This window comes from Palaemon carinicauda, chromosome 2 (genome assembly GCF_036898095.1).
Source record: "Palaemon carinicauda isolate YSFRI2023 chromosome 2, ASM3689809v2, whole genome shotgun sequence".
NCBI classification, from domain to species: Eukaryota; Metazoa; Arthropoda; class Malacostraca; order Decapoda; family Palaemonidae; genus Palaemon; species Palaemon carinicauda.
In genome coordinates this window covers 158,357,621-158,383,227 of record NC_090726.1, presented here as the reverse complement: position 1 = coordinate 158,383,227, position 25,607 = coordinate 158,357,621, and the positions used below count along the sequence as shown (strand labels likewise).

At 35.3% G+C, this 25,607-nt stretch overlaps 2 protein-coding genes across 2 annotated transcripts; both read right to left on the bottom strand.

Annotated features, from left to right (window-relative positions):
* Positions 1 to 1,711: 1,711 nt before the first annotated feature.
* Positions 1,712 to 9,019, bottom strand: LOC137628266 (serine-rich adhesin for platelets-like). The gene is given in 11 exon segments (XM_068359432.1): positions 1,712 to 2,325; positions 2,460 to 2,909; positions 3,348 to 3,569; positions 3,683 to 4,489; positions 4,650 to 4,871; positions 5,007 to 5,881; positions 5,883 to 7,128; positions 7,258 to 7,440; positions 7,595 to 7,816; positions 7,956 to 8,585; positions 8,796 to 9,019. Coding segments are annotated over 11 exon segments (5,142 nt in total). The 5' UTR covers positions 8,838 to 9,019; the 3' UTR covers positions 1,712 to 2,082.
* On the bottom strand, positions 9,019 to 10,439 carry LOC137628255 (uncharacterized). Its single transcript, XM_068359422.1, has 3 exons — positions 9,920 to 10,439; positions 9,527 to 9,757; positions 9,019 to 9,416 (listed from the first exon to the last, which is right to left on the bottom strand). Exons 1-3 carry the CDS (start codon positions 10,298 to 10,300, stop codon positions 9,024 to 9,026), a joined length of 1,005 nt encoding a protein of 334 aa, XP_068215523.1. The 5' UTR covers positions 10,301 to 10,439; the 3' UTR covers positions 9,019 to 9,023.
* Positions 10,440 to 25,607: the final 15,168 nt, after the last annotated feature.

The window sequence follows — 25,607 nt, the reverse complement described above, 5'->3', positions numbered from 1 at the left end:
GATTGGATTTATATCTAGTTGCAACCATGATTTTTCCCTATATATTTTCGTCAAAGAATAAATTTTATTCATTTTTTAAAGAATAACTTTAAGTCACGTTGTCAGTAAAGCTAAGTTAATACAACAGCTTTTTATGAAATATTTTCACTGACAACCTCTGAGAAATAATTACCCTAGTCAGCTCAAACATCACGCAAGGTAATGCAAATAGAAATAAATATATCATGTACTTTATAAACATAAGATCGCCTCATTATGTCCATATAAATATGTCAACCTGTCTTGGTATACCATCGCATATATCGTTGTTTGTTAGATAATTATATAAGATATGACAGAAATAATGGAAATTGCATTCATAGTTAGTTGGCAATGTACCAAACTGGCTGAAGTCACGCTGACATCACAGAAGAGCAATTTACGTTACATAACAATGGTCTTCAACGAGCTGTTTCACGTGATAATGATAAGCAAGTTTTGTTGCTTTCTTTCTTTACGAATAGAAAGAGAAGACAATTCACACTTTATAGCATTTGGCTTGTACTCTGTCCGTATCACATTCTCAAAATCATGATTTTGAAAAGAAAATTCTTCTATATTAAACTTTTTTTTTTTTTTTTTTTTTTTTTTTTTTTTGTGCATTTCAACCACCATCAATTAGTGACTTTTCACTGTACAGTGTCAGGGAATGCTTTTGGATACTGACTAGTGTTTTGGCGTTTCTTATACATGGTTGGTGACGATGACTTTCGTGTTATGAGTCATCATACCTACTGAAGCTCTGTTAGTAATGTACACTTACCTCTGGAATATAATATGAACTACAATACAGTGATAGAAACCACGTGAAAACAATGTAGTGCAGTACAGTGGGTGACCTAATATGTTAGTCAACCGCACCCAGGCAGTGGTCTGTGTTTCGAGAGGGTTATGAGTTGACCTACCCCAGGGCACCAAGTATTCTCAGATTTTCGCTCTTCACGAATGTCTCTGTTACCTAATCCCCGCTAATAAGGAGGGCCGACTATAGTGTGAAATTTGATCTTCACTTTTAGTGTTATGCCAGGAGTAATGGGAGAAGTGTGGAAAAGTGCTAAAGATATAGGAGCAATTTTATTAAGTGTGGAGAGATGTTGTGAGAGAAATTATTGGTGGTAGTGAAGATAAGCAGATGAGTGTGATGAAAGCACCTAAATCTTGTGGTAAACGAAGATAGAAATTGAATGTTAACTTGAGTAAAATTGCATTTTTAAATGGAAAGCAAGAATATGAAGTAATAAACGTTGGTATGAATTATTATAGAATAGTTGATATGACTGACGAGCTTAGCTATTTGAGAATATGTATAACACACGATGATAGAATTGAGGAAAAATAAACCACAGAATATGTGTTAAGGAAAGAATAATATTTCCAGTGTTATGGAATGTTGAGACAAATGTAAAGATGACCTATACCCTCTCACAGTTGAATTGGTTAACATATTAATATTGGTTTTTGAAGAGAGCTATTACTTTTTTTTCTAAAGTTAGACAACACTTTCTTGTGAGGGCATTAATTTGCTGAAACTTTATTACTTTTGTCAATATTAAGTTACTTTGTACTTTTTAGGCCCTAATTTTGACAATTTAATGAGCATATTATCTACCTCTCTTAATCTCTCCCCGCCATCTTAGTATTCCTTTAAAGGTTCCTGATTTTTAAAAAAATTTTATGGCTTTCAGTATTTTCAATCATTCATTTTCTGCGGTGAGTTTCGCCTTTACTAATCTTGTATTGGTTATTTCGAAAAAAAAAATATATAAACATGCTTTATATTATTCACTTTTTATATCCGGAAACCATGTCATCTGAATGTGTATACATGTATTTTGTGTAAATTTGCGGAGGTTTTCTGTAACTTTGCTACAATACTCAGTTTTATAGAAACAAGGATTGAAGAAAACCCTGGATGAAAACGTTTTTTATATGAGAAAATTACAAATATTTCAATAGATGCATATTTATAAATGAAAAATAAAGATATATAAACTCTCTTATTGAAAGGCTTTAATCTAAGAATAAGGGTCGATCTGCATGCTGCTAGTCTCTCTGTACACCAATTCTCTTGGAAAAGTCGACAAATAGAACTCCGTCTGAAGACAGAGTAGCTGTTGCTTCAATGAAGTCAGTCGTTTGTGGAAGAGAAAAGGCTCTCTTGAAGGACTGAAGTGACGATGAAGAGGTATCTGTCTTCTCTACCTGCCCTTCTATCACAAGTTGTTTCTTATCGACTACATAAACCACAATTGACTCTTCAGAGAGGTTTGCTACATCCAGCACCACCTGTTGGGTTAGAACAGCAGAATATGTTGAATATTTCACTGATAGTTATGTTCAAATCCATTATTTTAAGATATCTTGGTAAGGGCTATTTAATTTATTACTTACATAGAAAAAATATTTGAACAATCACTCACCTTATAGCTGTGGTGATCTTCTTGAGCATGGAATGCCTGGTTTTCGAAGTTTGGATTCTGGTCTCTTAAGCAGTGGTATGTCTCGATGTCACTTGCATTCTTACAATTATGGTCGTTAGTACAGCTCATTAGAACCTTATTCATTGCTGTCTGGAAAAGAGTATGGACCTCGTGGAAGAAAGAATCGTGGAAGAAAAGTCCCCTTTTAGTGAATGGAAGAAGTCTGACATTAGCATAACAGCTTTCTAGGGTAGAAGCACCCGTAGCTTCACTTGACTCTTCCCATCTTGCAACATCCGAAACACTTCTGCAGTTTCGTCCTCCTTTTGATGTAATGATGAAGCCTTCGGACTGCGTGAGGTTTGTGTCCCTAGTAAGTGTTTGGATAAGAGTACTGCCATTCAGGATTTCTTCCTGACTCAAAGACCTTTCAACACCACTTGGCTGATTCTGAAACGTGAAGAAAAGGAACTGATGACTTAAAAATTTTATATTAAAGTATTGTAATTGATATTATAGCGAAAGCAAAATAGTAATTGCAAGGTTGACTTTCAATAAAGTCCTCATTACATAACCAGTTTTATCCTATCTTATATAATTGTATGCGAATGGAATTAAATTATCCTTCTTACATTGATGGAACTTGATGGGAAAGGGTAAATAGATATATTTGAAACATGTAAGTGATCAGAGGAATAAATAAACACTTGCTAGAATATCTGTTGAAGTATTCTTACTTTTTATATCCTCTGAATTACAAAAAATATAATTTAAAATGTTTTATAAATGAGAGGATCGGTGTATTTACATTACAGACTGGAGCATTTAAAAATTTTAGTTGAATGACCTTAACCTTAGTATACACAAGTTTCTATGGATTGTACTAACCATTTTAGGGAATGTGATTATCAGAATGCCATCAGATGAGATTCCACTGAAGCCTGATTCCACATCAATACCACAGGGTAAGTCGAATCTTTTCGAAAAGATTTTCAAATGTTGGTCTTGTTCACTGGTTAAGGAAGCCCATTCTATTATCACTTCCTTTTCTTCCAAAACTTTTATGTCGATGTTTGTCTTCTTTGTGTAGATGCCGACATCTAAGATGATCTGAAGAAAGATTGAAAACAAACAATTAGAGATGTTCACTAAAGCAAAGAGAGATATGTTTTATGATGCACAATGAAACGAATTGGGAAACTATTCACAGCATGAACACTTACCATGTAGTATTGTTCATCTTGTGCAAAAGTTGATATTCTGCCTTCATTACACTCTGCCATTGGACAATGATTCTCATCATCTGTATGCGCCTCATTTTTAGAAGAAAAATGTTCACCTTTGGACATCAACTCCCTAATTGGCCATGCAAAGTGAGGACGAGCTCTGTCAAAGAATGCGTCCTCACTGAAGAGTAGCTTTTCTTCAACTTGTATTGAAATGCAGTTGTCGGTGCAAGGAATTTGCATGGTGCCATTTTCGACTGCAGGGAGGACTGGCTTGAGTTTAGATTGACTCTCGCAAATGCCAAGTAAAATATCATTTTCTAAAAACGACATCCCGTTCTTTTTCTGCTTCATCATCTTTGCATTTTCATTTGCATCACTGTCAGTGCTACGATCAAGGTGATCATGAGTTTCATAATTTCTGCTATTAAAAGATGTAAGTTTTACACTTTCTTTTCCCCCTCGTCCACCAACCATTTCATAATGTTGATGAGCATCATCTGAAGAACAGCTTACTTCCATGAACTTATTGTGATCTCTTGACAAAGATTTTTGTTCTCTAGTCAATCCATTTGTTGTAGTAACGATCTGGTCTGTCAATGCTTGTATACCTCTAGAAATATTTATCTTTTCATCCTGATTAGATAAGGTGAGATTCCTGCCAGTAAAATTAATAGGGTTTGAGACTCCCTCCCAAGTGAGCTTTACTTTTTCCTCAACGTTGTAGGATTCCTGATCTTTCTCAGAGTTGTCAGTAATGCAAATATCGCCTGAACTCTTTACTTGCTGAGCATCCAAGGAGACCTGTGTCAGGGAAATAAAAAACACTTGTTATCTTGAAATGCTTCTTTGTAATGATGTTTTAACATCCAATGCAAATATGAAGATTCATAAATGGTTAGTTGTGGTATTTTGTGTATTAATAGAATTATTGTACATAAAAAATAGAAATAATTTTACTAACCTTTTTATTGAAAGCAACAGCAAAAATTCCGTCCCTAGAAACTCCGCAAACACCTGATCCTATCTCCAATCCAGTAGGTATGTCGAAAGTTTTGGAAAAGTCTTTTTGATGGTCAAGTTCACCGTCATTGTTCATTGAAGAACATTTGACTAAAACTTTATCATCATTAAGGACTTCAACCTCTATTACATTCTGCAGATATGAGCTGACATCAAGGATTATCTGAAAAAAAGATGACGAAAAGATGTTTTATACTCATTTGATGTAAATATTTTTTAAGAGTTGTGAAAAAAAGTATGTTATATATAATTTTTGTAAATAAGATTATTGTCTTTAGATAAGTATATAAATTCTTACCATGTATGTATAGTCGTCCTGGAAAGAAATGTCTGTTTCAACTTCATCTTGGTCCTCTAGAAGGCATATGATAGTTTTATCATTGACATCACCATTAACGGATGTAAAATTTTCTTTGTGAATAGGATCTTTTTCCCTCTTATGGAAATGAAAGCGAGCATTTTTGTAGAAAGTATCAACATCAAAAAAGCCCTTTTTAACAACTGCCAGTGATTTGCATTTGTTATTGGAAAGAAATTCATTGGTTTGGTCAGTTAAAGTAGAAGTTGTTTCCATCTCTTGTTGATTTATCGGCTTCTTCAATAAAATCGATGACATCTCTAAAATGTTAGTATCGTAATCGTCTGATACTTCTTCTATTGTTACATTTGGTGAAATATCATTGTTTTGAGGTTGTGGATGGAGGTAACCCTGTTTGATTTGCTCATTAGTAGAAATTTCCTTTTGAATTTGGATCGAATTTTCTTTTACTGATGAAATTTTACAATCCAATAATTCTTCTTTCCGGACAGAGTAGTTCTTATTGTTGTTGAATGCAATATCTATACCAGCATCTGATTCTTCAGTGCAGACAGAATAGAACTTATCTTTAGAATTGATTAACCTTAGATCTGTGCTAGCATCTGATTCTTCCTTTAGGGCAGCTTCGGTGAACTCCACTGATCTGTTGACCTCTGATTCTTCCTTGCAGACAGATTCTAACTTTTCTTTAGAATTGGTGATCACAATGTCTGTTTTAGCCTTTGATTCTCCGTCTATGACAGCTTTGATGAACCCAACATCTCTGTTGGCCTCTGATTCTTCCTTGCAGACAGATTCTAACTTGTCTTTAGAATTGGTGGTCACAATGTCTGTGTTAGCCTCTGATTCTTCGTCTGTCAGCTTTGGTGGACCCAACATCTCTGGTCTCTGATTCTTCGTCTATGACAGCTTTGTTAAACCCAACATCTCTGCTGTTCTCTGATTCCTCCTTTGAGACAGTTTCGTGCTTATATTCAAAATCGGTGAACCCTGTATCCGTGTTAGCCTCTGATTCATCCTTCCAGACAGATTTTAGCTTATCTTTAGAATTGGTGAACCTTATATCTGTGTTAGCCTCTGATTCTTCCTTTATGGCAGTTTCGATAAACTTGACATCTCTGTTATCTTGTAATTCATTGTTCTGGACATAGAATTGATTATATTCAGAATTAATGAAGCATTTATGTCTGTTGGTCTCTAATTCATTCTCTAGGACAGGTTTGATGGACCCCTCATATGTACTAACCTCTGATTCATCCTTCCAGACAGATTGTACCTTGTCTTTAGAATTGGTGAACACAATATCTGTGTTAGCCTCTGATTCTGTGTCTAAGATAGCTTTGGTGGATGTAGCATCTCTGTCGGCCTCTGACTCTTCCTTTGAGAGAGAATCAAACTTATCTTTAGAATTGATGAACTCTATACCTGTGTTAGCCTCAGATTCTTCCTTTATGGTAGCTTCGATGAATACAACATCTCTGTTAGCCTTTGGTTCCTCCTTTTGTAGAGAGGAGTGATCACATTTAGAATTGGTGAAGCATTTATATCTGTTGGCTGCTGATTCATTCTCTAGGACAGATGTGAATGGCCCCTCTTTAGCTTCCAACTCATGCTTCCAGGCAGATTCTAGCTTGTCTTTAGAATTAGTGATCACAGTATCTGTGTTAGTTTCTGATTCTTCGGCTATGGCAGCTTTGATGAACCCACCATCTCTGTTGGCAACTGATTCTTCATTTGAAACAGATTCAAGCTTATCTTTAGAATTAGGGCACCAAATATTTCTGTAAGCCTCTGATTCTTCATTTACAGCAGCTTCTATGAATACAAAATCTCTGATAGCCTGTGATTCGTTCTTCTGTACACAGGATTGATTATCTTTAGAATTGGTGAAGCATTTATATGTGTCATCTTCTGATTTATTATCCAGGACAGCTTCGTTGGACCCCTCATCTCTCTTTGCCTGGGACTCTTCCTTCCAAACTGTAATAGGCTTATGTTTTGAGTATGATAAATATGCATCACTCTCTCCTTCCGGTAGGGTTGCAGTATGGACCATTTCTGCTTGTGCCGATGTCTTTCTTTTTACATCTTTATGTTGATCCTGTATGGGAATATTAATAGATATGTCAATTTCATTTGAGACGTGAAGTTGTTGATTAACTCTATATTAAAGAAAATAAACCATTATAAGGTTGAATCACACATTAATAATTTCTTCATTGCTTCTTACCTCTGAAATATCAAGAGAAGCCTTCGAAGTCCATCTGTTCCCAGAACCTGCAGACATCACACCAAAGGAAGATTGTTCTTGATTTTCTTGAGGTAGAATGTTAACATTTCGGATTGCACTAATTTTTTCTTTATACTTTGAATCTTCATTGCAAGGTTCATTCGCTATGCTTTTTGGACAGCTCTGAAAAATGGTTTAATATAATGGTAAAATGTTTACTTTCAAAAACTTTCATAAGAATTAATAAGCATCAAATACTGTGTAGTTTGTAGATTAATTTGACCAAAAAACTAAATATTAACTGATACTAGAATGTTTTCCCCAATGATTAGCTTACTTTTTTATTGATGGTGATCATAAGAAATCCATCAGAAGAGATTGAAGCGGAGGCAGATTCAATTGAAGATCCCTCTTGAAGAAATAACGTTTTTGAAAAGTCCTTTGTATTTTGATGTGTTTCTTTCATATGGGAGTGTTGGCCATTAATGCGTATTGCCTTTCCATTCACTATGGAAACCGTTATGCTCTGTTCCATTAAGCCGAAGACGTCAACAATAAACTGCAAAGAAACGATTTAACAGTAAAATATTTACCGTGTCTAGCTAAATAAATACTTTATGTTAATGCATTGCAATATATAAAATATTTCATTGTTTAAAGAAAGTTTTACATGTATATAAAACGAATCTTAATTTTACCTTCAAACTTGATTGTTCAGCTTGAGTTAAGGTGAGAACATTACATTCCTTAGCATTATCCTCCTGGTATCTTCTGTAACATGTTAATAAGTCGCCATGTACTGGAAGCTTACTATTTTTGGAAAGAATTTCTTCAAGGGCAGAAGTAACCGATTGTGTCATGGAAAGGAAAGTGGATTCCTCCAGAAACCGACCCTTTTGCACGACCTCCAGCTGAACAGATGGCTCTGACTTTGATGACTGTGCCGTATCATCAAGAGGAAAATGTTTGATTTCCATCTTTGGCGATTGGTGTGAAGTTTCAGTAGTTAGGTTTTTAGCATTAGAATTAGTCTTTTCTTCTGTTTCTTTACATACATTCTCAGGTATAAAACACTGTTTACCAGTTAGCGCTGAACTTTCCTGTTCTGACTGCATTTCCTTTTCTGTATATTGTATAGTGTTTAAGTGAGTAGATCTAGTTATGCTGCTAAGATTTGGAAGCAGTTCATTGTATTTGGCATCACAACATTCTGCTTGTGTCTTGATGGTTAGATCCTGTAAGTCGTTCCTGTGGCCAAGAGTGCAATGTTGCAGTGTGTCTGTACGTTGATCAATGTCTTTTTTATTGGAGGTTTCAGATGTAAATGTCTGTAAAAGATGTACAATTTTAGAATCAGAAGCTGTAGGATTAAGATTAAAATATAAAATCTCATGCGAAATAAAAGTACATTGCCTAGAAATAACTGAAAGATTCAATACTGTAAGCATATTGTACATTTGTTAAGAGATTTGTTTTCAGATGCAGAAACAGAAAATAATTTAGATCATGAGAGAACTGGTTATAAAAAACTGACTTACCTTGTGCTGTGATTCAGTGCAATTACTAATGGATTCACCCATTCTTCTTGGTGTAGTATTACCATTAGTATATCTTTGTAGATAAATAGAATCGTCATCATGGAAGGAAACCTTCTTAGTACCAGAACTAACATTTGATGTTTTTATTTTACTTTCTGAGGAGTTTGTTGTATGGTCGTCCTTCCATACTTCCACCCTGATGGGAATGATGGTTTCCTTCACCTGTCTCTATTCTTTTAAAGGACTCTGTGATAAATAAGCCTTTGACTGGTTGCAATTGGTAATGAAGGAACAGTCCTTTTCAAGATATTCTTTCTTCTTTTCGAGAGATTCTTCTTCTCTGCTCTTCTCCAATATGGAACAATCTTTCAATTTTTTTAGAATTTGTAGATCTCCTTTTTTGGAAGTCATTAATTGGTCTTGTCCTGTTGCCGATTTCAATAAAGTTTGGCAGGAAATGTCTGAGGAGTTTCCAGTGGTTCTTAGTGATGAATGAGCATTTTGTATCTCAATGACCCTACATTTCTGACCATTGTTATCATTAATGTTGCCGATGATATTTGTTCTTTTATCTCGATGAGTTTCCATTCCACAGATATCAGATGTTTTTTCTGTGTTTACCTGTAGAAGATTTTAAAGTATAAGTATTTAAAAGAATATTTTTATGATACTATAAAAACACAAAATAATGAAATATTTTTAACCGTGAATGAAATAAATCTTATACTAACTTTTGGTGGCATTGTAATAGTGAGGATGCCATCACAAGATAAGGTGGCGTAGACAGCATCCCAAGAGACATTTTCTGGCAAAGAGAACTGATAAAGGAAGTTTCTTGGAGATTGACGACAGTTTCTTATTGTGTTCCCTTCATCCTTTGATCCTTCAACCACGACAAACTTCTCTCCAGTAATTCTTACTTTGACATCTTTTAACTTGAGCTCACATATATTCATCATAACCTGTAAAGACAGAAATAATAAGGTATTTGCATATTTACAAAGTGTATGACTTGATGAAATTTCCAAAATATTATTTTTTTCCTTATCGGAATTCACTTAGGTTCAGCATCTTTTTATTCATTTTATTTAAAGATATATGACAAAAACATTCAGTTTTCTTACCTCGCAATCTCCGTTTTTTCTAACAACTGCAGCGAATTTGTTATCTTTCACTTTAGTGTAGGATGAAGATTCTGTTTGAGGTGTGAGTCGTTTACTGAGACTGGTTTCCCTCTGGACCCACGTGTCATCGATGTCTTCTGCGTCGTCCCAATCGGCCAAGCAACTTCTGAATTCGTCAAGGAAACGTTTTCTGGCGTTTTCGAAAAAGGCGTCGTCGAAACATGATATTTGTTTAGAAGCGAAAGGAAGGGATGTGTCCCAGTGTTCACTTGACCCTTTTCTGAATCCACAGTTTTGTCCCGTTTCCGAAGATGGTGTTTTTGAGGACGATGATGTAGATAAGGTCATCGAGTAAGAGTTGATTTGATGAACTGGAGCCATTTTTTTTTTTTAATGAACTTTTACTTATGTGTTATTTACCTTTTTATAATATATTCCTATTTTATGGAATGGTTAAGAAAGTGGTCAAAGTATTTGTAACTTGGAATGTACTGTTCGCAACTAACACTTATTGATGCTTTCTCTGTTGTGGTCGCACTGATACTGGCGGTTTAGGCGTGTTCGCTCTTTTATATATGCGTTAAACACGTTAACCAATGTGACGTATCTGCTTCGTCAGCCAGCTATTTTGGCTGAAGGCTCGAGTTCAGTGCCAAGGATTCTTGGCATCCTTCAGGAAGCGTTTGTACTTAGATGTTCGGATATCTAGATATACATTTTAGTCAATCGAAATAAATTTATCTGTATATTCACTTGTTTGAGAATAACCTTTTTGGTATGTGCCCTAAGTTCTTTTTTGTGAACAACTAGTGTTTATTTCATTGAAAATGCTATTAAATTTATTTACTCGTACATTATCAGCTTTTTGCTAATAGAAATTCTCCAACTATTACGGATAGGACGCACACCAGGTTTTTTTTTTTTTTTTCAATAAATATGAATCACCTTTATCACCTTTATCAATCTTCCTTGATCCGACTTCCATGACTCAAAAGATTAATTCATACAGATGGGACTTTGTGGTTGATTACATAGATTATAACTATGAACTAAGTAATGTTAATAGTCATTCTTCGGATTTCTTATCGGATCAACTCATTCCCGTGAAATCTATTCTAGATTATCTTATTGTTTGCTCAACGTTATTATCCATGTGTTTAAACATTGTGGTAGTTGTAATATTTGTTTTTAGAAAACTGAAAGCAAAATAAATATCTCTTTTATATGATATTGTTACCCTACTAATACTAATAAGATATTGTATTAAATATATTTCCAACATGAATTTTTGTGCGCTATTGGTTTTTTTTCAAAGAACAGATTTCATTCCTTTTGTAAAGAATAACTTTTTAAGTCACGTTGTCAGTATACCTAACGTAATACTGTTTTTATGAATTATTTTCATAAACATCATCTGAGAAATAATTTCTCAAGTCACCTTAAAGATCCTGAAAGGAAATGGTATTAAAAATTCAAAGTGTTTTATATACATAATGTCCTCTGAGTATCCCCATATAAAACTTTCAGCCTGTCTTGGTATTAACAATTTCTCCTTTTTTCTTTGCATTTAAAAAGAATTGTGTCCCATCACATATACCGATGTTTGTGTTTCTTTGTATTGTCTTTTTAGATTTTGTATACAATCACAAAGGCCTAGTGTTGTTTGTAAGATATTTTGGTATGTTATGCGACAGAAATAATCTGAAATCGTTGTCATAGTTAATTGGCATTGTACCAATCTGGCAGAAGTCACTGTAGCGTCACAGAAGAGCAGTTCATGTTACGTCACAATGTCCACATCCCTCTGGTCTTCCTCAGGTAGTTTCCACTTTGTAGCCTAATAAAACGTCCCTGCATTGCGTTCTGCCAGACTCGGGTTCGAGACCCGCCCAAGCTATATAGTTTCTTTAGTGTCTGTAACCTCGCCATCAGTGTGATCAAGGTTTAGGGTAGCCTATAAGTCTACTTGCTGATTCATCAGCAGTCATTGCCTAGCACTCAATGGTCCATGTTTGGAGGAAGAATGGCTTGGGCGCTGATCATATGTATGTATGGTCAGTCTCTATGGCATTGTCACTGTCCCTTGCCTCTGCCATTAATGAACGTCCTTTAAACCTTGTTGATTATCAACCTTTGTTGCGTTCTCTCATTACAAATAGAAAGAGTAAACAGTTAAGACAAGCGTCATGTACACTATACATGGCAATTTGTCTCTGGTCTGACCATAACCTCCAACTTGTCAATGAGATTGTGATAAATGTTAACTATATTAAGATAATGATTTATTTATTATGCATTTGAAGTTTTTTTGGTAAAAGTAAAAGGGACGAGAGGATTAGAACGTTTGGTTGAGGGAAGATTAATTGGAATGTGTGAGAGATTTTATATATTGTGTCGGACGATATTAGATCAAGATAATTAAGTATAGGTTATTAGGCCCAAGGCGTATGTTTATGAGTCACTAATGGATAATTATGTAAACTGTTATAACTACTCGTTTGAAATGATTGACCTCGTTTATGTGAATTTGTTGTAGACGGACAGTGCGATTTGATTAATGAATTTCAATGTTTTGAATTACTATTACCATACATCTTCATATAAAATATTATATGTTTCTAGAACTGAATATGGAAGTTAGGTGATTTATTTGTTTATTCTTGTAGCAGAACTGCTTCATTCATTATATTTAGTTTGTGCGTTGCGTTTGAGTCCCATTCCGGCCAAAGTCATGACTCCACTATTCCGTCTCATGTTTTACCTTTACCACCCAATGAAATGGTGTTATCTTATCTAACATACATTTTTATTGAGCTTAACGATTCTGAATCGATTATTCACTTAGAACTTATGTACTTATATCTCAAGTACCCTTACCTAACTCTCAACTACGTACTCCCTAATTGGACGTCGCCCAGGATCGAAAAGGATCGGTTTGGGGTGACGGTAAGACCTGCCTTGCAGCACCCCTGACTCCTGCTTCGGACTCCCTCCTGGTCGTCATTGCTGCTTCATCTCGTCATCCTCTTGTCAGTCCTTTGTGCCCGTGCCAAAGCAGCACGTGTAGTCTCTCTCTACAAATTTAATCCAGCGATTGTTCCTCTTACGGGCTGCCAACGCCTTAGAGCCCGTGGTCAGCCCTATTGTGGGTCAATCTCACATCATCATCATCACCACCTACATTTATGACTTTGCCTATAATTGATCATTTAGTTTTAATATATCACGCCAAAGAACATAGGAAAAATATCACGTCAAAAAACGAAGCTTGCTTTAGTGATTATTTACCCATCTATGGTACGATATCAATCCATTACAGCTGATTAGATCTTCAATTTTAGTCCATCAATAACATGATTTGTAGGCTACCTTTGGTCGGGTTAAAAATATGTTCAATATTATAGGCATGTAAATTTATATATTTCTAACTTGTCCTTTATTGAACGTTTCTGAAGTTCACTTATACTTATTTTAGTAATATTTAAGAAAATCCTTCATAAATTCATTTGTAAACGCAGAAGAGTTTATTGATTCGGGCAGCAAGAAAACAAGTATTTTATAAAGGAGGAGTAGTAAAGAAGGTAGTAATACTACAGGGTGAGGGTGGTAAGGAGAAATGAAAGATTGAGAACAAAAAGACCCTCTTGGTAGATAAAGGACAAAAAGGAGTACCAGGATCGAGGTGTATGAAGGTGTCAGATAAGTTTAACATCCTACTCGATTATTGGTATTCTTATAGAGTGGCCCATTAGCTCCTCTCCTTTTACATGTTAACTTGAGCGCCACACCCTGGTAAACCATCGTAACTGATGACCTAAACCAAGTGAGAGGTCCCACTGCTTTGTGGATGAAACACTTGGTCTGAAGGTTTTATGTCCTTCACTAAGCATGGTGCGTGAAGTTAGGATAGGTATCGAAGCAGGAGCCAGGATAATTACTTCTGTTACTTCCTCTGTATTCTTGTAGGTTTCTGGTGTCCATCTGACATTGGGCATGTTCGTGTCAAAGCCTTTGTGTCACCTTAATGATTTGCTGGGCAAATTTTTTTGTTTGTCAGTTCTCATCAACTCATCATCATTGCCAATGATCATCTCAAGTGTTTTTGGTGATGGGGTAGGGTGGAGGGGAAGATCCGAGCTCTTGACCCGAGTCCTGATGGTGATAGCAGCATTCAGATGGTGGGGGAGCTTTTGAGAACTTATCATGCTACATTAGTCATCATCTATTGTGAATATCAAATGTTGTCATTGGTTATAGTGGATTTCCTCAAATAATGTTTATTTTTTTTTCTTTTGTATAGAAAGCTTTTATTTGTTTATCTCAACATAATGGATAGGAAATGAAGGAAAAGTGAAGATACATAATTCAGTGACTCTGCAGCTCCTCAATGTTATTAAGGTTTACCCTTGCCACCTGAACTGGGTTCAGTTTATGAGTGCAAGCCCTTCATTGTCCTTGGCTATGAATGATGTGCTGCTTTCAGATTAGAATACTTCCAATATAGCAGAAAAGTATTTGATTTTATCAAGAACTCTAACAAGAATAAAATTTGATCAAAAAGGTAAAGGCAGAATAAATCTTTGATCAGTTGATAAACAAGGGAAATTGATATATAGCAATAATGCAGCCTAACATCGATGAAGTGTTATTGATAGACAGCTTTGAAAGATGCAAGAATTCAAAGTTGATATAGATCTTTGAATTTTATGAAAGGTACCGTAGATGATGTTGGGCGCATAATTGACGCAGGTTTATGAAAATGATTAGTAAAATTGTATAGAATAAAGATATTAGAAGTTTGTGAGTATATAAAAAAACTGTGTTCTTTGTAACTAAAGGGAACTTTTATTAAAATGTAATCATGCACAGATTTTGATATTAACTGTAAATTCTAATTAGAAGGGTCTATAACGGAAAAGTGGGAAATTAGATCCCCATCAAAAGTATTATTTTCAGAGTGATGAGAGAAGCTTGGAAAAGACATGCAGGTTCGAAGGTCGATCATGAATGGCATAGACAAGGGACAGTGACAATCCCCCAGAGACTGACCATATATACATAAGATCAACACCCAAACCTCCTTGCCATTAAGCTAGGACCAGGGAGGGCAAGGCAGTGGTTGTTGATCACTAAGCAGGTAGACCTATAGGCTTCCCTATACCTCCATTCATAGCTCACTAAAGCTCGTCAGGGAGGGACGTTTCTAATAGGCTACCAGAACCTTTGATGTGGAAAGAGATTGTGAATGGAATGTGAAGTCTTTCAAGCTTTGGAGAAAATCTAATTATTTTATGATTGTGAGGATTATCTGCCGAGTTTGATGAAATCGTCTAAATGTGTTCATAAATGGAAAAAAATGAACACTGAGTATTAACAAAAGTAAAACTTTATTTTTAAATGAGAAATCAGTAGATAGAGGGATTAACATCGGTATTAATTTCTGTAGAATAGTTGATATGGCTGACGAGCTAGATGATTAAGAGTAAGTGCAACACAAGATGATAGAATGGAGGAAAAAAAAGCAGGAGTGAATAATATTCCCAGTCTTATGGAATGTTGAAGCAAATGTAGATATGGTCAATGCTCTCATAGTTGAATTGGCTAACATATGATTATTTGTTTTCAAATGGAGTTGTTATCTTGTTTATTTTGTAAATGTCAGCTGATTTGTTCCTGGATTGAACACCCATTTCATGTTATTCTTTGTTTCATAGAGGATTACAGTTTCTTGCAAAGGGATTAATTTGCTAAAACTTTATTACTTTTGTCAATATTGAGTTATTTTGTTCTTTTTTAGGCTTTGATGTTGGCAGTTTACTGAGAATATTTACCTCATTGTAACTAGGCCTATTCCTTCAAAAGTTTCTAACTTTTTTATAGTTTTTATGGCATACAGGATTTTCAATCATTCAATTTCTGCGATAAATTCCACTTTTAGTAATCTTGTATTGGTTATTTTTAAAAGAAAATATATCAGATATACTCTACATTTCCCTTTCTATATTCTGACCTAAAATGATGTCATCTGAATGATTTTGCGTGTATTTTGTGTAGATTTACAGATATTTTTTTGTAACTCATTATAGCAATGGGGGTTGAAGAAAACTTTGTATGAAAAGATATTTTTATATACGAAAATTACAAATATCTCAATAGATTTATTATTTATGAATTAAAAATGAATATTTATTAACTCTCATATTGGAAGCCTTTAACCTAAGAATAATGGTTGATCTGCATGCTGCTAGTCTCTCTGTACACCAATTCTCTTGGAAAAGTCGACAAATAGAACTCCGTCTGAAGACAGAGTAGCTGTTGCTTCAATGAAGTCAGTCGTTTGTGGAAGAGAAAAGGCTCTCTTGAAGGACTGAAGTGACGATGGAGATGTATCTGTCTTCTCTACCTGCCCTTCTATCACAAGTTCTTTCTTATCGACTACATAAACCACAGTTGACTCTTCACAGAGGTTTGCTACATCCAGCACCACCTGTTGGGTTAGAACAGCAGAATATGTTGAATAATTCAGTGACTGTTATGTTCAAATCCATTATTTTAGGAGAGTTTGGTGATGGTTATTAGATATATTACGTTCACAGAAAAAAATATTAGAACTATTTCTCATCTTGTAGCTGTGGTGGTCTTCTTGAGCATGGAATGCCTGATTTTCGAAGTTTGGATTCTGGTCTCTTAAGCAATGGTATGTCTCGATGTCACTTGCATTCTTACAATTATGGTCGTCAGTACATCTCATTAGAACCTTATTCATTGCTGTCTGAAAAAGAGTATGGATCTCATGGGAGAAAGAATCGTGAAAGAAAAGTCCCCTTTTAGTGAAAGTAAGAAGTCTGACATTAGCAAAACAACTTTCTAAGGTAGAATTATTATTATTATTATTATTATTATTATTACTACTATCCAAGCTACAACCCTAGTTGGAAAAGCAAGATGCTATAAGCCCAGGGGCTCCAACGGGGAAAAATAGCCCAGTGAGGAAAGGAAATAAGGAAATTAACATGAAGAGAACAAATTAACAATAAATCATTCTGAAATAAGTAACAACGTCAAAACAGACATGTCATATATAAACTATTAACAACATCAAAAACAAATATGTCATAAATAAACTATAAAAAGACTCATGTCCGCCTGGTCAACAAAAAAGCATTTGCTCCAACTTTGAACTTTTGAAGTTCTACTGATTCAACCACCCGATTAGGAAGATCATTCCACAACTTGGTAACAGCTGGAATAAAACTTCTAGAGTACTGCGTAGTATTGAGCCTTGTGATGGAGAAGGCCTGGCTATTAGAATTAACTGCCTGCCTAGTATTACGAACAGGATAGAATTGTCCTGGGAGATCTGAATGTAAAGGATGGTCAGAGTTATGAAAAATCTTATGCAACATGCATAATGAACTAATTGAACGACGGTGCCAGAGATTAATATCTAGATCAGGAATAAGAAATTTAATAGACCGTAAGTTTCTGTCCAACAAATTAAGATGAGAATCAGCAGCTGAAGACCAGACAGGAGAACAATACTCAAAACAAGGTAGAATGAAAGAATTAAAACACTTCTTCAGAATAGATTGATCACCGAAAATCTTGAAAGACTTTCTCAATAAGCCTATTTTTTGTGCAATTGAAGAAGACAAAGACCTTATATGTTTCTCAAAAGTAAATTTACTGTCGAGAATCACACCTAAAATTTTGAAAGAGTCATACATATTTAAAGAAACATTATCAATACTGAGATCCGGATGTTGAGGAGCCACCGTCCTTGACCTACTTACAATCATACTTTGAGTTTTGTTAGGATTCAACTTCATACCCCATAATTTGCACCATGCACTAATTTTAGCTAAATCTCTATTAAGGGATTCACCAACCCTAGATCTACATCAGGGGATGGAATTGATGCAAAGAGAGTAGCATCATCTGCATATGCAACAAGCTTGTTTTCTAGGCCAAACCACATGTCATGTGTATATAGTATGAAAAGTAATGGGCCAAGAACACTACCCTGTGGAACACCGGATATCACATTCCTATAATCACTATGGTGCCCATCAACAACAACTCTTTGAGATCTATTACTTAAAAAATCAATAATAATGCTAAGAAACGACCCACCCACTCCCAACTGTTTCAGTTTGAAAACAAGGGCCTCATGATTAACGCGGTCAAAGGCAGCACTAAAATCAAGGCCAATCATACGAACTTCCCGACCACAATCAAGGGATTTCTGTACAGCATTGGAGATTGTAAGAAGGGCATCACATGCTCCAAGGCCTTTACGAAAACCAAATTGCAAACTAGGGAGTAGATGATTACCTTCAGCAAACCTATTAAGACGTTTTGCCAGAAGACGTTCAAAAACTTTAGATAATATGGGAGTTATGGAAATTGGGCGGTAATCAGTGGGACTTGAGCTACCACAAACACATTTACATAGAGGAGTAACATTACCAATTCTCCAACTAGTGCTAAAAGCTCCTCTTCTTGCTAACTTGCGCAAAATAACAGATAACTTTGGAGCTAAGAAATCTGCTGTCTTTATAAAAAACAAAGGAAAAATACCATTTGGGTCTACTCCTCCATAAGCATCAAGATCCACCAACAGAGCTTTAATCTCACGAGATCGAAAAGCTAAACTAGTTAGTTTAGCCTCAGGAAAACAGGAATGAGGAAGTTCAAGTTTTTCATTACTCTGTTTACTGTCAAAAACATCAGCCAAAAGGGTTGCCTTTTCCTTTGGACAGTGAGTGACTGAGCCATCTGGTTTAAGTAAAGGAGGAACTGTTGCATCTACACCAAAGAGTGCAGATTTAAGGGTAGACCACCATTTATGTTCTTGAGTTGTACCAGAAAGTGTTTCTTTTATGGTTAAATTGTACTCCTTTTCAGTTGAGGCATAAACTCTCTGAGCACCTGTATTGCACCTGGAAGTTTCCTGATTTGACTCTACCCATCTTGCAACATGCGAAGCATTTCTGCAATTTCTTCCTCCTTCGGACATAATGATAAAGCCCTCGGACTGGCTGAGATTTGTGTCACTAGTAAGGGTTTGGGTAAGAGTACTGCCTTTCCTGGCTTCATCTTGACTCAAAGATCTTCCAACACCACTTGACTGACTCTGTAAGGTAAAGAAAAGCAATATATGGCATAAAGTTTTGTATTAGAATATTGGAATTGATAGTATAGTGAAAGCAAAATATATAATCTGCTGTTGTCTCTCAATAAAGTCATTATACAATCAGTTTTTATCATATTCTATATATTGACTTGCACATGGATTAAATTTGTGTGCTTACATTGATGAATGTTGTTGTCTTTCAAACATTTGTGGAATCAGAGGAATATTTCTGCTATCCATTGAATTACTAGAATATAATTCAAGAAATTTTTATAAATGAGAATATTATTGTATTTAGATTACAGAATCTGGATCATTGAACATTTTATGTTGAACTACCTCATCCTTATCAAACATAAGTTTCGTAATTTTACTAACCTTTTTAAGGAATGTGATCATGAGAATGCCATCAGACAAGATTCCATTGAAGCCTGATTCCACATCAATACAAGAGGGTAGTTCGAATTTTTTTCGAAAAGGATTTCAAATGTTGGCCTTCATTGGTTAAGGAAGCCCATTCTTTTACCACTTCCTTTTTTCCTTTAATTTTATATCGATATGTGTCTTCTTTTTGTAGGTGCCGACATCGAAGATGATCTGAAGATAGATTGAAAACAAACAATTGGAGATTTTCACTAAAGAAAAGAGAGATAAGTTCTAAGATACACAATCAAATGAACTGGGAAACAATTCACTACATGATCACTTACCGTGAAGTATTGTTCATCTTCAGCGAAAGTTGATATTCTGTCTTCATTACACTCTGCTGTTGGTCTAAGATTCTTATAATCTATGTGCGTCATATTCAGAAGAAAAATTTCCGGATTTGGACTTCGACTGTCCATGCAAAGTGAGGACGAGCTCTGTCAAAGAATGCATCCTCACCGAAGAGTTGCTTTTCTTCAACATGTATTGAGATGCAGTTATTGGTGTATGGAATTTGCACGGTGCCATTTTTGACCGCAGGGAGGACTGACTTGAATGTAGAAGGATTATCAGAAATGCCAAGTGAAAAAGCATTTTCTAAAGACGGAATCACATCCTTTTTCTTCTTCATCATCTTTGTATTTTCATTGGCATCATTATCTCTGCAACGGTCAATGTGATCATCATAAAGATTTTCATACTTTATGTTATTGGAAGATGTAAGATTTACACTTTCTTTTCCTTCTTGTCCCTCAGCCATTTCACAATGTTGATGAGCATCATCTGAAGAACAGCTTACTTCCATGAACTTATTGTGATTTTTTGACAAAGATTTTTGTTCTTTAGTTAATCCATTTCTTGTTATAATGATCTGATCAATTAATGTATGTATATCAGAAGAACAATACATATCTTCATCCTGATTAGATAAGGTGAGATTTCTGCCAGTAAAACCAATGGTGTTTGAGCTTTACTCTTTCCCCAAAGTTGTAAGATTCCTGATCTTTCTCAGAGTTCTCAGTAAAGCAAACTTCGTCTGAATTCTTTTCTTGTAGAGCATCCAATTAGACCTGTGTCAGGGAAACTCAAAACACTTCTTGTCTTGAAATGCCTGTTAGTAATGTTGATATATCCAATACAACTATGAATAGTTGTGGTATTTTCAATATTACTAGAATTATTGTACATAAAAAAGTGGTAATTATTTTACTAACCTTTTTATTGAAGGTAACCAAAATAATTCCTTCAGTAGAAACTCCACAAACACCTTAAAACAGATTGTTTTTATCATTCTTGTTAATTTACTAGTTAAGTATGATGTGTCTTTTTTTATTACCATTAATACTGTCTGGAGACATTCGGCAAAAAAGACTCATGTCCGCCTGGTCAACAAAAAAGCATTTGCTCCAACTTTGAACTTTTGAAGTTCTACTGATTCAACCACCCGATTAGGAAGATCATTCCACAACTTGGTAACAGCTGGAATAAAACTTCTAGAGTACTGCGTAGTATTGAGCCTTGTGATGGAGAAAGCCTGGCTATTAGAATTAACTGCCTGCCTAGTATTACGAACAGGATAGAATTGTCCTGGGAGATCTGAATGTAAAGGATGGTCAGAGTTATGAAAAATCTTATGCAACATGCATAATGAACTAATTGAACGACGGTGCCAGAGATTAATATCTAGATCAGGAATAAGAAATTTAATAGACCGTAAGTTTCTGTCCAACAAATTAAGATGAGAATCAGCAGCTGAAGACCAGACAGGAGAACAATACTCAAAACAAGGTAGAATGAAAGAATTAAAACACTTCTTCAGAATAGATTGATCACCGAAAATCTTGAAAGACTTTCTCAATAAGCCTATTTTTTGTGCAATTGAAGAAGACAAAGACCTTATATGTTTCTCAAAAGTAAATTTACTGTCGAGAATCACACCTAAAATTTTGAAAGAGTCATACATATTTAAAGAAACATTATCAATACTGAGATCCGGATGTTGAGGAGCCACCGTCCTTGACCTACTTACAATCATACTTTGAGTTTTGTTAGGATTCAACTTCATACCCCATAATTTGCACCATGCACTAATTTTAGCTAAATCTCTATTAAGGGATTCACCAACCCTAGATCTACATCAGGGGATGGAATTGATGCAAAGAGAGTAGCATCATCTGCATATGCAACAAGCTTGTTTTCTAGGCCAAACCACATGTCATGTGTATATAGTATGAAAAGTAATGGGCCAAGAACACTACCCTGTGGAACACCGGATATCACATTCCTATAATCACTATGGTGCCCATCAACAACAACTCTTTGAGATCTATTACTTAAAAAATCAATAATAATGCTAAGAAACGACCCACCCACTCCCAACTGTTTCAGTTTGAAAACAAGGGCCTCGTGATTAACGCGGTCAAAGGCAGCACTAAAATCAAGGCCAATCATACGAACTTCCCGACCACAATCAAGGGATTTCTGTACAGCATTGGAGATTGTAAGAAGGGCATCACATGCTCCAAGGCCTTTACGAAAACCAAATTGCAAACTAGGGAGTAGATGATTACCTTCAGCAAAACTATTAAGACGTTTTGCCAGAAGACGTTCAAAAACTTTAGATAATATGGGAGTTATGGAAATTGGGCGGTAATCAGTGGGACTTGAGCTACCACAAACACATTTACATAGAGGAGTAACATTACCAATTCTCCAACTAGTGCTAAAAGCTCCTCTTCTTGCTAACTTGCGCAAAATAACAGATAACTTTGGAGCTAAGAAATCTGCTGTCTTTATAAAAAACAAAGGAAAAATACCATTTGGGTCTACTCCTCCATAAGCATCAAGATCCACCAACAGAGCTTTAATCTCACGAGATCGAAAAGCTAAACTAGTTAGTTTAGCCTCAGGAAAACAGGAATGAGGAAGTTCAAGTTTTTCATTACTCTGTTTACTGTCAAAAACATCAGCCAAAAGGGTTGCCTTTTCCTTTGGACAGTGAGTGACTGAGCCATCTGGTTTAAGTAAAGGAGGAACTGTTGCATCTACACCAAAGAGTGCAGATTTAAGGGTAGACCACCATTTATGTTCTTGAGTTGTACCAGAAAGTGTTTCTTTTATGGTTAAATTGTACTCCTTTTCAGTTGAGGCATAAACTCTCTGAGCACCTGTATTGCACCTGGAAGTTTCCTGATTTGACTCTACCCATCTTGCAACATGCGAAGCATTTCTGCAATTTCTTCCTCCTTCGGACATAATGATAAAGCCCTCGGACTGGCTGAGATTTGTGTCACTAGTAAGGGTTTGGGTAAGAGTACTGCCTTTCCTGGCTTCATCTTGACTCAAAGATCTTCCAACACCACTTGACTGACTCTGTAAGGTAAAGAAAAGCAATATATGGCATAAAGTTTTGTATTAGAATATTGGAATTGATAGTATAGTGAAAGCAAAATATATAATCTGCTGTTGTCTCTCAATAAAGTCATTATACAATCAGTTTTTATCATATTCTATATATTGACTTGCACATGGATTAAATTTGTGTGCTTACATTGATGAATGTTGTTGTCTTTCAAACATTTGTGGAATCAGAGGAATATTTCTGCTATCCATTGAATTACTAGAATATAATTCAAGAAATTTTTATAAATGAGAATATTATTGTATTTAGATTACAGAATCTGGATCATTGAACATTTTATGTTGAACTACCTCATCCTTATCAAACATAAGTTTCGTAATTTTACTAACCTTTTTAAGGAATGTGATCATGAGAATGCCATCAGACAAGATTCCATTGAAGCCTGATTCCACATCAATACAAGAGGGTAGTTCGAATTTTTTTCGAAAAGGATTTCAAATGTTGGCCTTCATTGGTTAAGGAAGCCCATTCTTTTACCACTTCCTTTTTTCCTTTAATTTTATATCGATATGTGTCTTCTTTTTGTAGGTGCCGACATCGAAGATGATCTGAAGATAGATTGAAAACAAACAATTGGAGATTTTCACTAAAGAAAAGAGAGATAAGTTCTAAGATACACAATCAAATGAACTGGGAAACAATTCACTACATGATCACTTACCGTGAAGTATTGTTCATCTTCAGCGAAAGTTGATATTCTGTCTTCATTACACTCTGCTGTTGGTCTAAGATTCTTATAATCTATGTGCGTCATATTCAGAAGAAAAATTTCCGGATTTGGACTTCGACTGTCCATGCAAAGTGAGGACGAGCTCTGTCAAAGAATGCATCCTCACCGAAGAGTTGCTTTTCTTCAACATGTATTGAGATGCAGTTATTGGTGTATGGAATTTGCACGGTGCCATTTTTGACCGCAGGGAGGACTGACTTGAATGTAGAAGGATTATCAGAAATGCCAAGTGAAAAAGCATTTTCTAAAGACGGAATCACATCCTTTTTCTTCTTCATCATCTTTGTATTTTCATTGGCATCATTATCTCTGCAACGGTCAATGTGATCATCATAAAGATTTTCATACTTTATGTTATTGGAAGATGTAAGATTTACACTTTCTTTTCCTTCTTGTCCCTCAGCCATTTCACAATGTTGATGAGCATCATCTGAAGAACAGCTTACTTCCATGAACTTATTGTGATTTTTTGACAAAGATTTTTGTTCTTTAGTTAATCCATTTCTTGTTATAATGATCTGATCAATTAATGTATGTATATCAGAAGAACAATACATATCTTCATCCTGATTAGATAAGGTGAGATTTCTGCCAGTAAAACCAATGGTGTTTGAGCTTTACTCTTTCCCCAAAGTTGTAAGATTCCTGATCTTTCTCAGAGTTCTCAGTAAAGCAAACTTCGTCTGAATTCTTTTCTTGTAGAGCATCCAATTAGACCTGTGTCAGGGAAACTCAAAACACTTCTTGTCTTGAAATGCCTGTTAGTAATGTTGATATATCCAATACAACTATGAATAGTTGTGGTATTTTCAATATTACTAGAATTATTGTACATAAAAAAGTGGTAATTATTTTACTAACCTTTTTATTGAAGGTAACCAAAATAATTCCTTCAGTAGAAACTCCACAAACACCTTAAAACAGATTGTTTTTATCATTCTTGTTAATTTACTAGTTAAGTATGATGTGTCTTTTTTTATTACCATTAATACTGTCTGGAGACATTCGGCAAAATCCAGAACCAATGTGTCCTAGATTTTGTCAATGTCGTGTACTATATTGCAATATTCATGGTATTCAAGCAAATATTGAAGACCTTACAGTTGCATCCAAACAGTATGATAGGCTTCTGTATTCAGAAACTTTGGTTTCTCTAATATGAGGCATTCGTCTGAGCTCGTTATTACTAGTTTTAAGAAGCCAATAATTTTGAAACGTGATGTGTTCCTCGGGCTAGGGAAATGATGCTGTATATAAGGACTGAGTACCATGCTTCTCATAATTCCTGCCATAATTGTTGATGTCATGAGATTCAGGTAATAAAAGTTTGTGGCTGGTATAACAACTTCTAATTGTGTTCGATCTACCGGAATCCAGACATGGATGATTCTATCTTTGATTGTCTTCTTACCATTATGGCTAAGATACAAGAAGATGATAGAAAGGCCTCTTGTCTTTGTTGGTGATTTCAATGCTCACCATAGGGAGTGGTTAAATTTTGTTTCTCACACGTATCGTCATGGCTTAAGAGCATTAGACTTTGCCTCTGAATTAGGCTGCAAGCAAATCATAAGTGAAGCTACTCGCAGGTGTAGTAACTGCTTGGACCTTGCATACACCAACTCCCCTTTCATCATAAGAAGTAAGGTTTGTTCTCCAGTTGCGACATGTGATCAAGCCTTGATTTCATTAGTAGTGAAAACTGAGAAAGCCTGTCCCTGAGGTATCGTACTCATGTAAGATTTATATGAAATCTCAAGACGATTGGAATATTTTGATTGACCTTTTGGGCTTGAATAGGTCTCAATTGTATATTATCCTTATTGTTATTTTTACCAGCCAGGCTACAACCTTAGTTGGAAAAGCAAGATGCTGTAGGCCCAACGGCTCCAAATAAATAAACGATATAAGAAGTTAGAATAAAATATTTAAAAAACATAACATTAAAACAGATAATGCATATATAGACTATAAA